At 45.7% G+C, this 14,977-nt stretch overlaps 1 protein-coding gene across 3 annotated transcripts in view; it reads left to right on the forward strand.

The window, feature by feature from the left end:
* The window catches only part of LOC137528952 (G-protein coupled receptor 4-like), a 119,230-nt gene extending 104,460 nt beyond the window's left edge, over window positions 1-14,770 (forward strand). For all 3 annotated transcript variants that reach the window (XM_068250764.1, XM_068250763.1, XM_068250766.1), the window contains exon 2: window positions 13,495-14,770. In XM_068250764.1, the coding sequence (XP_068106865.1) occupies window positions 13,526-14,572 (1,047 nt within the window). In that variant the 5' untranslated portion in view covers window positions 13,495-13,525 and the 3' untranslated portion in view covers window positions 14,573-14,770. The remainder of the gene's footprint in view (window positions 1-13,494) is intronic.
* Window positions 14,771-14,977: the final 207 nt, after the last annotated feature.

Consider the following 14,977-nt stretch of genomic DNA (forward strand, 5'->3'; position numbering starts at 1 on the left):
TTTACTAAACTGGAGTTCTTAATTATTTTTCTTTGTCAAACATGCCGTGTATCTGGGTGCCTGCTGTTGAGACCAAACTCCCATTTTAGGTGGGAATGTGTATTCAGGAGGACACAGGCTGCGAGTGCTGTTAAGAGTGCAGAAGATTTGGGCGCAGCCGACGCCACCATAGGCCGTAACAGGAATTACAGCTATAGAAGCGCTCAGTGAGCAACTTCGGCGCCGTCAGAAGACAGAGCTTAAGTTACTTTAAAGAGTAACTGTCAGGCTGCAGAAGCTAATTTAAACCTCTATTCTCCTGTGTTAAACAGTTTAGACGTAAGCCAAAAAGGCAATAGTGAAGATAAAAATCTCTTACATTTGATGTGTGCTTATCAGCAAAGCTGTTAGACCCAAGAGGACGCAAGCCGCATACTATACTGCAAAGCATTCTGGGGCTCTCCCCTCGGCTGCTAAGGAGAAGTTACAGGATCAAGTTTCAGCAGCTACAAGCTCAGTCCAGCGCACAGCACTGAAAAATCTCCGGGCAGAGTACACTGCAGGAGTCCGCTATTGTTCCTAGCCACATGGCTAATTATTATTCACTGCACACTAGGGTTATTCAGTACGAGCTTTTCTGTGATCAGGAAGCAGGCAGGACATGACGACACATTTGGCTTCATAGGAGACAGACAAACATGGAACCTGCCATGAGCTGTCAGGAGCATCAATCTCTGCATATACTATATCCAAATTCTGTGAAGTACAAACGTGGACAGCGAAATGCATATGTAATGTAAGTACAGCCAATCTTTAGCTACTGATATATGTGTTTATTTTCTCTGAGACCTTATACCTAACAGCTCCTCTTTAAAAACACTGTAATTTGGCCACCAGCAATAGCAGGAAGCTGAAATTACATTATTCCCCACCATCCACGTGGACCTGGAGGGGGAATAGTAATAAACCCCGCTGGGACTTGTGCAGGAGCAGAGTAAGCCGTATATCTGCTGTATCCTCCGTCCAAATATTCAGGCTGCTAAACAAAACTGATATATTGGCTACTTGCCCCACCCACCGCTGTGTAGCCTTATCCTAACCGCCTATCCGGTGCCTAACCCTAACCTTAAATAGGAACTGTAGTCAAAATAACAAATAAAATTGCATTTTTTGTTTTTACAATATTTATTTATAAAGTATTTAACCAGTGTTTGCGCATTGTAAAATCTTTCCTTTTCCTTAAGCTGGCCATACACTGGCCCGATTTGCCGCCGTTTCGACAGCAGATTTGATCACTGGGATCGAATCTGCTGCCAATCGTTCGCGCTACACGCTGAATTTCGATCCATTTCGTCCGATCCCGTCGATCGCTCCGTGCGGAAAATTACCGTCGATCGCCCGCGGGTAGGGAGCGCGTCGCTAGCGGCGTTCGAGTGCCCGACGACCGACGCAATAGAGCCCGCATACATTACCTGCTCCGCCGGCGCGACTCCAGTCCCCCGGTCACCACTGCTCTGTCTGCGCTCTGGTCTCCAGGTCCGGCATGCCTCACTTCTTCTAGCCCGGGCAGGAAGTTTAAACAGTAGAGCCCCGAAGAAGTGAGGCATGCCGGACCTGGAGACCAGAGCGCAGACAGAGCAGCGGTGACCGGGGGCAGTCGCGCCGGCGGAGCAGGTAATGTATGCAAGGGGGGGGGAGCGGCGGCGGCAGCAGCAGCAGCACCACCACAACAGATTGTGAACGGTTTCAGGCTGAAATCGGTTCACAATCTGTTTGCAGTACAGGTAGCCATACGATCCCTCTCTGATCAGATTCGATCAGAGAGGGATCTATCTGTTGGTCGAATCTTTTACTAAGTTTTTATTGAAAAAGAGACAGCCATTGATTGTTACATACTCAAAATGATAAGCATATGTTAATATACAGGTCATAGCTTCTCTTATTACAAGGTATAAACTCATGGCAAATCGACCAGTGTATGGCTACCTTTACTTTCTGAAATTTATCACAGGCAGCAACATTGGCAAGAGATCTTTGCAGGATGTTTGTTTACGGAGTTCTAAAGCCTGTAAAAAAACATAACTGGTCTTCCAGAATGCTCAGGGAAATTAAGATATATGAATGGTTATCAACCCTGGCCTCCATTTGTCTTGTTGGACCGCATGGATACTATGAATCTGGAAAGAACCCATTAAAATATTATTGTTGTAAAAAAAAGAACCTTAAGCGCTTGTTTGCACGCCACTTATGATAAAACGAGTACGCACCTGAATCCCTCTAGCTGTGCCATCCATGAGTATAAGGATTCACATGTGTAATGCAATATTTTGCTGCCAACTGTCTCCCCCCTGGGAGGTGAATTTGGAGACAGCCAAATTCACCTTTCAGTAGACTGTGGTTTCCTGTCGGAATTCTCCTGCAGGGAAACTCTACGAATTGGCCCTTGTGAAAACGAGCCCCAACAAATATTGACCATTGCTGTAGTATTTCCGCATAGTGCTGACACGCGTCACAAAAGCTTTCTCAGTGCTCTGTTTGTCATGGTGCATCCAGCTCAAAATCATCAATTAGCTAATAGTGTCGTCTTTTGTATGGATGGCCTAAGTAAGCCTGATTAGGGGAATAGAGACAAGTGTGCATTAGCAGCAGATTGCTGGGAATTCTCCTTGTATTTGAGCAAAGGTGTATGTGGACCCAACCTCCCCCCCCCTATATACATAAAGGATACTAGGAGGGCTTTCTGGGGCAGCTAGATGAAAATCCTTGGCATTCCCTGGTCACAGGTATAATGCAGCTCAACAATACTCAGGAGGACTTTATAAATGGAGTGGACTTAAAGAGGAACTTTACTGAACATTACTATATGGTAAAATATAGGCAATTTTATTCATTTTCAAGTTGAGTCTTGGTTTTCCAGCACCGATGGGGATCGGCTGATGCCAAATAATGGAGCTTTCTGGAGGAGTGCTGAGCGCCCTCAGAGTGCTGCACCTGGGGACATATGTCCCCCTTTGCCCACCCATAGCTACGCCTCTGAATGAAAAGTTTTACCACGGTCAAAATCACAATACTTATTCAAAACATTTAGACATTTTCCTGAGTAATACCATAGTATGTACAGTGTATAATTACGTACAATAAACAATGTTGACAGTAAAGTATCCCAGTGGTTCCACTGAATTTTTTTTCTTTGTGACTACATGTTGTGTTACGTAACAAGAAAGCATCTGGTTCAAGGGGGATTTTAAGGCCTCGGACCAGGGGTGTAACTAGAAAGCACTGGGCCCCCCTGCAAAACTTTGGTGCCCCCAGTATAGGTAGCCAGCTATAGGTGCCCCCAGTATAGCTAGCCTGGTATAGGTGCCCCCACAATAGGTAGCCAGGTATAGGTGCACCCAGTTTAGGAAGCCTGATCTAGATGTCCCCCCTATAGGTAGCCTGGTATAAATGCCTCCAGTATATAGGTAGCCAGGTATAGGTGTCCCCAGGGTGAGGGTGCGTTTCCACTAGTGCGGTGGGAAATCGCTGCGGATGCTCCGCAGACGAATTCGCATGCAGGAGCGAAATCGTATGCGGTTGTATGCAAATTTTACTATGAATTCGCATGCAAATTTTGCATGGATGATGCTGTGTGCGAATTTAACCATGTCAGTGCCTGTGTGCTTTTTCATTGATTCCATGCGAAATCGTATGCGAATTCGCATGAAAATTCGCATACAAAAACGCCATGCGAATTCCCTATTAAATACATTGTATGCGAATCGCATGCGGTGTGTGCGGTGTCCGAATTCGGATGGCTCTGCTGTGCAGATTTTTCCTGCACAAGAAAACGCTCTGTTTTCCTGACAAGTGGACACAGGCTCATTAACTTTTATTGGTTATGCGAATTTGCATGCGGGGAACGCATGCGAATTCGCGTTAGTGGAAACGCACCCTCATAGCGCAGGAGGTGGGAGAAGCAGGTACACACATCTATGGGCTAGACTTCCCCACCACCACCTCTGGTTCCCCTTCAGCACTCCCCCCTCCAGAAATTAGAGCAGCAGGCGCAGGCAGGGAACACGGACTCATCTCTTTTGGGTTCCATGCGATGATGGAGCTCTGCATGCCACCGGTCTTCTCTGTCTCCATACCAACAACTACGCTCACTCTATTTAAGCTAATCAGGAAGTAGAGTGAGCAGCTCTGGAGACAGAAGACCGGCGGCTATGCTGAGTTCCATCAGATGGAACCCAGAAGAGGTGAGTCAGTGCTCCCTGCCCATGCCCGCTGCTCTAATTTCTGGAGGGGGGGGGGGGGGGGGGAGCGCTGAAGGGGGCCCGACCTTTTCGGTTTTGTTGAGAACCTCTGACTAGTATGGTCAGATTAGTTGGCATTCCCAAGACAGGTGCATGAGTGAGCCTTCATCAATATGCTGACAAGTTTCTTTGAACCCTTTCACACGAGGCTTAAAGTTTCTGAGAGTGTAAAATTGCAGATACTGAATCAAAATAATAAACCGGTAAGAAATGTAACACATAATTACAAGACTGGGAGAGATTTATTAAGAGTGTCTGAGACAAAATATTGGTAGGTTTTTAGAAATCCGTGCAGAACTGTCTCAGACATCTTAAGAAATCATTAGATATTCCTTCGAAAACTGTTATAAAATAGGAGGAGCTAGGAAGGTCTCTCAGACAGGGCAGTGTGAGGGGAATTAACCAACACACCTGCTGCATTGATAGCAACAGACTCTGAGGAGAAATTCAGCAGGGAGGGGGGGGGGGGGAGCACCACACAAATCATGTCTAGCCTGCACTCTGCAATCATGTCTAGCCTGCAGTTCTACATCTGTAGAACTGCTATCAAGCACTTCTTAATCTGTGCCAGTTTAGAGATGGATTTGCATTTTTCTTAGCTGTAGTGCAGCTCTAGAAATTCATGCTAAATTGCCACTAGTACCTAGGATTTATTATGGCCCATACTCACGAGGGACTTTTGTCGCCTCAACACGCGGCGCGCGTGTTGCGGCGACAGGTCGCCCGTGAGTATGGGCCGTTGCACGCGCGCGCACCCCGAACTGTCGCCCGTCGCTCTTGTCGCCATGCGATTGAAAGTTTCAATCGCATGGCAACAGTCGCCGCCGCACCTCCGCCGCAACTGTCGCTAGTCCGCGTGAGTACGCGGACTAGCGACAGCAACCTCCATAGAGGTAAATGGAGCTTCCGGCGGGGGGAGGAGGAACGTCGGCGACAGCTTCCGTCTCGCCGCTGGTCCCTCTTCCGCGTGTGTACGCGGAGGGACCTGGAGAGAAGCTGTCGCCGGCCTGTCGCTAGCACGCTCACGTGTGCTGGCGACAGGCTACTTCTGCAGCCCGTGAGTACGGGCCATTAAGAAGGTTCTTATTATCATGCAGAACTGTTCTCCCTGCTGGTTAGAACAGATTAAGAAGAAACAACTGTCAGTGATGCGTTGATGAATCTCCCCCAGTGGGTCCTTTTTAGGTTGATTGATAGTTTGTTACAGTAAACAAGCATGTAAAATAAATTGCCTCCATTTATACGGCAGCATAAGAATACACTATTCTGGAGTGCTTCTCCCTATTGAGGTTATAGTGATGGTTGCTGAGATACCACCAATGATCATCTGTGTTTGTTTTATAATCCATCTGCAGTGGTGACTTGTTCATGTGTACTGTGCCATTGAAATGCATTTTAGAGCTATACATTGATCTGGAAGCAGCAGCTGGGTGCCACTGTGTAGGTTTATCTAAATACATCGACCGCCTGAAAGTTTACTTTTAAGTCTGTCATTGCGTGTTTGCATGACAACCGCTCTCCACACAGATGTACCAATATGTGATGCGAACATGCAGCCAATACACACACACGCCCACACTCAGAGAGGTGAGCCAACTTAAGCAAGGGTGTCATCAGATTAACAGACAATACTCCTAATTTACAAAATTATGCAGGAGAACAGAGGCGCCAAAAGGATAAAAGGAAGCTAAATGAGCTTAAAAACCAAATTCTTGGTAAATAGAGGAGGTAGTGGTGGACTTACCTCCTCCAAGTAGACACACAACGACTGTAGTAAAGACAGTCAATATATTTTATTTATGAACTCCAAATATGCAACGCGTTTCGCAGGTTTGATCCCGCTTCATCAGGCAATAACAACGGAGCTATAGCATATGTGGTCAGTAGAAGAGCCAGGCACCTCTTCTACTGACCACATATGCTATTGCTCCATTGTTATTGCCTGATGAAGCGGGATCAAACCTGCGAAACGCGTTGCATATTTGGAGTTCATAAATAAAATATATTGACTGTGTTTACTACAGTCGTTGTGTGTCTACTTGGAGGAGGTAAGTCCACCACTACCTCCTCTATTTACCAAGAATTTGGTTTTTAAGCTCATTTAGCTTCCTTTTATCCTTTTGGCGCCTCTGTTCTCCTGCATAATATTGAGTCCACCCTTGGTGGAGGGTTGAACCCCCTTTTTCTCATCTACAGAGAGCGACTTCTTATTCCTGAGTGGGGTCAGGAAAATTTCCCCGCCTGCCTTTACAGTGGTTGCCTAATGGTAACCCTGGTTTGTGAGTATTAATATTTACTCTATCTAGTAACCATTTACCAGTACATATTACACTATTGGGGCTCTTGGTGTTTTTTTTTGCTGTGTTTTCTTTTTTTTGGGGGGGGGGGGGGGCACAGCTGTCCAAACCAATCAAAAATTGCTTTATTGGCCAGTATGACCCCGATTCATACTGGCATTGCCAAAGCAGGGGGAGATGGGGGAGATAGAGGGGATAAGCTAGAAGTAAGATGAGTAACCTTTTTAGGTTTACAGTTCATGTATGCTCCTTTCAGTCTGTGGCATGCTGTGACATAGTGTGCAAAGATGGTCACTGTGGATTCCTCTTCTCCTAGTAAAATGTAGAGGATTCTCTCATCCTCTACTGTGTGAAAGTCTGGAAAAAGATCCATCGATTTCTTAAAGGGGTTCTGTGGAGGGGTTAAAAAAAACAAAAACCGACACTTACCTGGGGCATCTATTGGCCCTCTGCAGCTGTCATATCCCACGCCGTCCTCCTACGATCCTCTGTTCCCCACCGCCGGTCCCGATCTAATATTCGTCTTGTTATACGAATAGCGCCCACGTCATCGGGAGCTTACTGCGCAGGTGCAGTACAAAGTTTTCTTGTACTGCGCCTGCACAGTAAGCTCCCGATGACGTGTGTGGGAGCGAGCACGCACGCAGCCGCAGTCTAGTTAAACGCATAATTAGATCAGGACCAGCGGCGGGGAACGGAGAATCGTAGGTGGACAGTGCGGGACATGACAGCTGCAGAGGGCCGATACAAGCCCCAGAAAAGTGTCTTTTTACCCCTCCACCGAATCTCTTTAAATGAGGGTTCCCTGGCTGCAGTGTATTTGTGGAAGTTGCAGCAGGAAATGATTCTCATCCTTCGAGGGTCTTCTGCTCACAGTGTTGGCATAGTCTCTCCTCCCTGGGTTTTCACGTCTGTCTGTGTCTCCCAGACTCAATGTTCAGGTTGTGAGCACTCAGGGCTGGTTCACACTTAAGCGCTTTTCAGCACTTTGCTGATTGCCAGTGATCAGAAAAGCGCTGTTGGTAATGTATTCCTATAGGATCATTCTTACGGCAGGGTTTGCAATTTGTATAAATCACAAACATGCTGCATTCAGCGCTTTGGGGGCGATTGCGTTGTGATTCTCATTCTGTCAGCAAGATCATGATTTGCATGCCGAGTGTGAACCAGCACTCAATCTGTAGACCCTTAGGATTTGCCTCTCTTGAGAGTTCTGGAGACTTTTATATTCGCTCTGTAGGGACTGGTATATGGTTAGCTTTTGCTTTATTTCACTCTTCCATTTTGGCTGTGGTGTGCTTTATCTGGGCTCTTGATAGGACCCGTGGATCTGGGTTTGGAGTGAGCACACAGTTGACCATTTATTTTAGTGCACATGGCTTTTCTTGGTCTTCATTGTGCATCATGGCTTTGTAGTGCGGTGAGTCAGGGCTGCTGTTCTGTAGGTGGACCCAAAAGGACAGCACTCTCTTCTGTAACTCAAGCAGTAGTGGGAATCTACCCAGTTCGGCAGGCATTGTTTGAGGAACTCCGCTGGACATGGAGGAGGTGTTTTCAGAATTCCAGTTAGAATATTTCTGGTGGGGGAGATTCCCATTCTCATTGATCGGGGTATGTGAAGGGGGCCCCATACTTCACTTCCGCAGTATCTTCTTCCTCCTTTCATCCATTCTGTTGCATTGATAACAGCGCAGGTGACATGCCTGTATAGAACAACACAAAGTGGATGGGGTGTGTGAGCACCCTGGAGCAAAAATACAAGAGAAAACGGGAGCCCAATGGTGTAGTATGTCAAAGTAACACAATTTGTGGAAATAATTAAGCAAAAGGTCTACTCACAAACCGACCACTGGCAGCAGGTGAAGACAATGAACCCGACTCCACTCGGGGTGGTCTGTCAGGACCTCGGCTGGTCGCTCTCCTTGATAAAAAAGAAGCACTCAGCTCGTGTAAGAACACTGTAGCTAATGCTTGTACCCCTTCAATGGGGACGTTGAGGGGTGGATTTAGCAAATATAGGGGATAAAAAGGCACCCTGGTTGTATAAAATACGTTAAAAACAACTAAAAAGAAACAAGTGAGGTGGCTTACCTCAGACAAAATTCTTAAACAAAGAATTTTTAATAACCGCACAGGCAGCACATTTCATGGGTCTGAGCCCGCTTCCTCAGGCCAATGAAAGGGCCAACAGTCTCTAGACCGCTAACTTAGGGAGCCTCTCTCTTAGGGAGCCTCTGTCGCAGAAGGCTGAGGATGGCGGTGTGGGAACGATCCGTGTGCATGGGGCTGGAGGAAGCCCCAGGTATGTATAAAACTTTTAAATCTGTTCAGCTCTAGTTTCCTGTAAGCAACACTAGTTGCCTGGCTACCCTGCTGATCCATAGACACTGAACAAGCATGCAGCAGATCAGGTGTTTCTGACATTGTCCGATCCGACATGCTTGTTTCTGGTGTTATTCAAATACTACTGCAGCCAAATAGATCAGCAGGGCTGCCAGGCAACTGGCACATATGGCAGCCTCAAAATACCTCTAACTACAGTTGTCCTTTAAAGGCTGGGACCCACAAGGAGCATTTTGGCAGCGCTTGACGATTGGCAAAGTGCTACGCCAGTGGATCCCTAAGGCTGTGGTGCCACTAGGATTCTTGGAATCGCACAACATTGCTTGCAGTATTTTGTGAGTGATCCCGTAGTGATCGCATTAGTGGCTACAGTAGCCAAATCATGATTGCCCTGTGAAATTGGTGCAACTCCACAATTTAGCAAATCGGGGGCACATTGTGATTACTGTAAATCGCCCGTAGTGGGTCCCAGCTTTAAAGGGAAGGTCCAAGCAAAATAAAAAAATTAGTTTCACTTACCTGGGGCTTCTACCAGCCCCATGCAGCAATCCTGTGCCCTTGTAGTCACTCACTGCTGCTCCAGTCCCCCGCTAGCAGCTTGCTGACCTCGGAGGTCGGCGGGCCGCATTACATACATTTTTACGCATTCCCGCTAGTGCAGGAACATTAACACATACATTTTTACACGTTACTGGTTCGATGCGTAAAAATTTACGCATTGAACCAGTATTGCGCAAAAATGTATGTGTTAACGTTCCTGCACTAGCGGGAATGCGTAAAAATGTATGTAATGCGGCCCGCCGACCTCCGAGGTCAGCAAGTTGCTAGCGGGGGACTGGAGCAGCAGTGAGTGACTACAAGGGCACAGGATGGCTGCATGGGGCTGGTAGAAGCCCCAGGTAAGTGAAACTCATTTTTTTATTTTGCTTGAACCTTCCCTTTAAGGTTATTTTCCACTATCAGCATTTTGTGATCGGATTGCTTGCATATTGCTAAATACTAAGCATTTCTACACTGGGTAAAAATTAGGCGGTAATGATTATATTAATGAAGACAAAAGGGGGAGTTCACATCACAACAAAATGGACATGCCACATCTAAATGGTTAATTACTCCGGTGTGCACCACCTCTAACAGGCTACAGAAACACCTTGCAACCAAACAGATGCTGCATTTATTTGAACTATGGAGGATATTAGCTTCCATATATAGTTTGCATGCAAAATATCAAGTACCGGACCCTCCCAACCAGGGTGAGGTCATCACCCTGGGAAGGCACCCTAACCTTTAGTTAAAATGACCTGAAAACCTATGTATGAACCTGGGGGCTAGCTAGGGTCATCGTGTTTGGAAGGATCCAGTACTTAATTGTTTTCCATGCAAACTATCTATGGAAGCGAATATCCTCCATAGTTTAAATAAATGTAGCATCTGTTTGGATGCAAGGTGCGCATTTTAAAGGTGGTGCACACCTGACCTGAGCGATTAACCATTCAGATGCAGCATGCCCATTTTTTGGCATGTAAAGCTCCCCCCCCCCCCCCTTCCCCCTTTGTCTTTGCTATATACAATATAACTGCCAGGCTTGCTGCTCCCAGTCTGTGTTCCAGTAATCGGTTTAGATAGTGGAGCTTGCTTGTTTAAATTAATCCATATTTTTAGTAGATGCAAGAGATGACCAATGAGATGATACTTTAAAAGTTAATGCAAATTGGTTTATAATTTCTATGCAGATTGATATTGGACCAGCCAAAATGGCTGCAACTGTATTTGATTGGTCCAGTGTCTGCATGGAAATAGCTAGCTCATTTTTTTGAAGTGGGAAAACTTGACCATCTCCAGTAGCTGTTAGATTGATTGATTAAAATGTGTACTAGACTGCCCTCTAGTGTTTGTAATAATTCTCCATGAAAGGTAACTTCACTGACTAGCCAGAGCGAAAATAATAGCTTTTGCAGCCTGATATCTCTTTGCCAATTGCGATATAAAAGGGCTGTTAAAGTCTTTTAAAAACTTGAGTTTTAAGATCTGAAATTTTAGTTTACTTTTGGCGAGGTAGCATTTCTATTGGAGCATCTGCTATTGAGTAAATGTGACTACAAACATTAGCCTCCTGTCTATGTGATCCCCTGGTAGGTGTGCAGGTTGGTATGTGCTCACTGCAGACTTTTGTGCCATGAACCAATCTTTTGTGATAGTTTCAGGTAGCCATTTGCCAGCAATCACTTTACTGACATTAAAGTGTACACAATCACATACTTGGCTGAGAGAAGCCTCTGGATCCTACGGAGCAGGGGTGTCCAAACTTTGTAGGCCATGGGCCATATCCCCATTCTTGAGAGTGCTAGGGGGCCAAACTAGCAAGATTAAACACAATTTTTGCCGATTGCCGTTAGGTACACTATGCCTGTGACTTTCTGTCAAATAAAACCTTTCCACAGGAAATAACCCATGTACCTTGTGCCGTTAGCACAGTGACAGCTGCAAATTAGTGGCTGCTACTGCTACAGTGGTTGCTGATAACTGACAGGCAACAACGGGGAAGGCAAAGGTGCCCCCTGCATGCGGCATCGCTGCTACGGTCGGTGGGCCACGTGGTATTAACAACTGTAGAGCGCTTTGGGGAATCAACCCCCAAGTCAGCGAGCTAATCGTGCAAGCTGTTAGTCGGTATTTCTCCTGTCTGGCTTTAGGGGAAATTGCTGATGTTGATGAAATCCAAAAGAAGCTGAAGACTTGTCTGACACTTCCACTGCCCAGAGGATTAACTGTGTACACATCACCATGGCAACAGGGATATAAGCCCTCTGCTCTGCTGCGCATGCACACTGCCCCAGTTTGAAACATATGGCTCTCACAGAATTACATTTTAAAATATGCGATGTTTATGGCTCTGAGCCAAAAAGGTTCCTGACTCCTGCTTTACAGGGACATAAATTCATGGTGTTCATATTTACTTGCTGAGCAGAAATTATGCATATTGGGAGCTCGGTTGCATAGGTATGGAACTATGGGCACCCAGTGCAAGTTGGACCATGAGCCCCCTCAAGTAGGAATCGGGAAATTTGGGTGCCTGGGGCTAATGGACTAAAAGGGCTTACCATAGGCACCAATGCAAAATATCGGCTATTTGAGCACTCCATAAATAGCAGGTGCCAGGCCCGTCCGACCAAATGTTTTCATTTTAACAATAAGTGTTGTGACAATTTATCGTTTTAAAATTCATTTTGATAATTAACATTTTTGTAAAATATTGCTTTAACTTCGTTTTATCATTTTGAAATTAGTTTTCAGAATTATAATGCATAAATTATTGTTTTGAAATGTATTATCTTACAAATACGTAGCTTTTTGTATTAGCGTTATTCTAACCACTTGAGGACCGCAGTGTTAAACCCCCCTAAAAACGAGGTTCTTTTTTACTTAATTGGCCACTGCAGCTTTAAGGCCAAGCTGCAGGGCCGCCCAACAAAGCACACGATTGATTTCCACCACCAACAGAGCTCCACAGGCCAATCAGGGTGATCAGCTGTCATATGACAGCCGATCACTGCCTAGCCTATGGAGGGGACAGCCGTGTCATACGGCTGTCCCCAGTACAGCGCTGCTGGCTATCGAAGCGCTGTACATGTAAATAGACGGCGATCACACGTCTCTCCAGAGCGGCAATGGCAAGCAGGAGATGTGCGCCCAATCTCCTGCATTAGCCAGCTCCAGGACCTGATGCCAATTGGCGCTAGGCGGTCCTGGGGCTGCCACTGCGGCGACGCCCATTGGCGTGAAGCGGTCGTAGAGTAGTTAATGTTGTTTGCAGTGAAGAAAGGTGGGGGGGGGGGGGTTAGGGTTAGGCATCAGGAAAGGGGGTTTTAGGGTTAGGCAGCACCACGGGGGTTCTTAGGCACCATGATGGGGTGGGTCTTAGGCACCACCTGGGGGGGGGGGGTGTAGGGATAGGTAGAGGGGGGGTTCTGTGTGAGAGTAGGGTTAGGTATAGTTGTAGTGAAATATCAGTAATATTTACCAATATTTAACTATGCTTTTATTGTTCTGAACGATATTTTGCGATTTATTTTTACCGTTATTTAACATATTTATTATTCTATCTTAGGTAAAGAAGGAACGGTAAAAATATTGTTGACAATATCTTAAAATTTTGTCTAAACCCCACCCCCTTTTTTCAAGGCACTCTTATTTGATGTATGCCTCAAGTACACTATACAGAACTATTGAGAGGTGTAAGCAGGAGAAGGGAACAGTTTGTCGATTAATGTCCAGTATTCAGTGCACATACCCGAGGTGATCATTATCGGCATAGCACCAATGAAGAGCTAATACAGTTGTTGTATGTGGGTCCCTCTGGTCCAGAGGTCCCGATGCCTGAATAATTGCAAATACTGTCTTCTATTTTATAGCCCACTAGTTCTGGTTCACCATGACTTTAGCTGTGAAATTTACAATATGTATGTTTATTTGTATTTTATTTGGATGGCTTTGTCATTTAAGCATGTTTTGCATGACTTCCTTGCTATGTTCATACTGTTAGTATTTTTTAATACAATGTTTGTTTATTTCCACAGGTATTGGCTGGGCACCCTGAGCAAGTCCTCCATGGCGTGTACAACAGACTGTGGCTACAACCCATATCAATATGAGGCCATCCTATTCCCTATCATCTACGGAATAGTATTTTTCTTTGGACTAATCGGTAACTTGGCAGCAATAGGCATCATTTACCAACATGTGAAACGAAGTAATGTCCTGGGGGTGTATTTGGCCAATCTCTGTGCCTCAGACCTCATGTACCTCCTAACGCTTCCAGTGTGGATGGCCTACACGGCCAAAGAAAGCTGGCTTTTTGGGCCCCTTAGCTGTAAGATTGTGGGGTTTTTCTTCAATGCCAACCTCTACACAACCATAGCTTTCATCAGCTGCATCGCTACTGACCGCTTTGTGGCCACCGTGTTTCCTTTCAAGGCTGTAGCATTGCGGACTATGAGGGGTGCCCTAATAATCTGTGTGGTGGTTTGGCTTATCATCTTAGGAAGTCATTCCATTTTTCTTGGCCGGGATGAATTGTTTAATGCCAGTCAAAACGCCCAGCTTTGCTATGAGAAGTATCCAATGGAGCAGTGGGTGGCTCATGTCAACTATTTCCGTATTTTCGTTGTGTTCCTCATCCCCTTGGTGCTCCTCATTGTCTCCTATTGCTCTGTTGTCCGAGTGGTTCACCGAAGCCACGGTTTGGAGAAAGATCAGAAACGGAAAATCATTGGGCTCCTTTTGACCATGATGGCCATATTTGTCATCTGCTACCTCCCATATCACATTACGCTGTTCATCCGTTCATATATCAGCGATCACAACATGTGTACCTGTGACCTTGAGTTTAAAGTACGTCCTGCTTATCGAGTCACTTTCACTTTGACCAGTCTGAGCAGTGCCCTGGACCCTTTCATAAATGTCTTTGTTAGTGAAAGCATTAAGCAGGACTTGTTGAAAGAGGTCAGAGCCGTCTGGACTGGGCTTCGATCCCTGCGATATGCGCGGTCCTCCCGCCGGAAAAGATCTTTAAGGGCTGCTGCTTATGATACGGTGACAAACCACATAGAGAATGACCACCTTCTGGTGGAGAAGAAAGCAGAGACAGCACTTTGATCATACTAGGAGTGAAGTCCTTATCTCACCAAGACAACCCGATGATTGCCACATCTAATAAAGTGCCTTATGCTGTCCACAGAGGTCATGGTTAGGATTTACAAACGCTGGAGAAATGCCACCAATTGCAACCAGATTGCTTCATTTGGCTACAGAGTGAAAGATGACCCTGATTAAGAGTTGTGAGAAAATTCTGAACTTTTGCTCTCTTTTATCTTTATTTATGAGCCACGGTGTGTATTCTATAGAGGACTTGTGACTTTCCACCTATTCCCGTGTCTGCTCCTTGGAGATATAGGATAGGTAGGGGTATATGTAAGCTGAACAATGACAATTTCATGTATATAGTTACTCAAAAACTATTTTTTTAATGGGTGAAAGGTAAAGATTTAATATAACACAAGT

Source organism: Hyperolius riggenbachi, chromosome 8 (genome assembly GCF_040937935.1).
Source record: "Hyperolius riggenbachi isolate aHypRig1 chromosome 8, aHypRig1.pri, whole genome shotgun sequence".
Taxonomy (NCBI): domain Eukaryota; kingdom Metazoa; phylum Chordata; class Amphibia; order Anura; family Hyperoliidae; genus Hyperolius; species Hyperolius riggenbachi.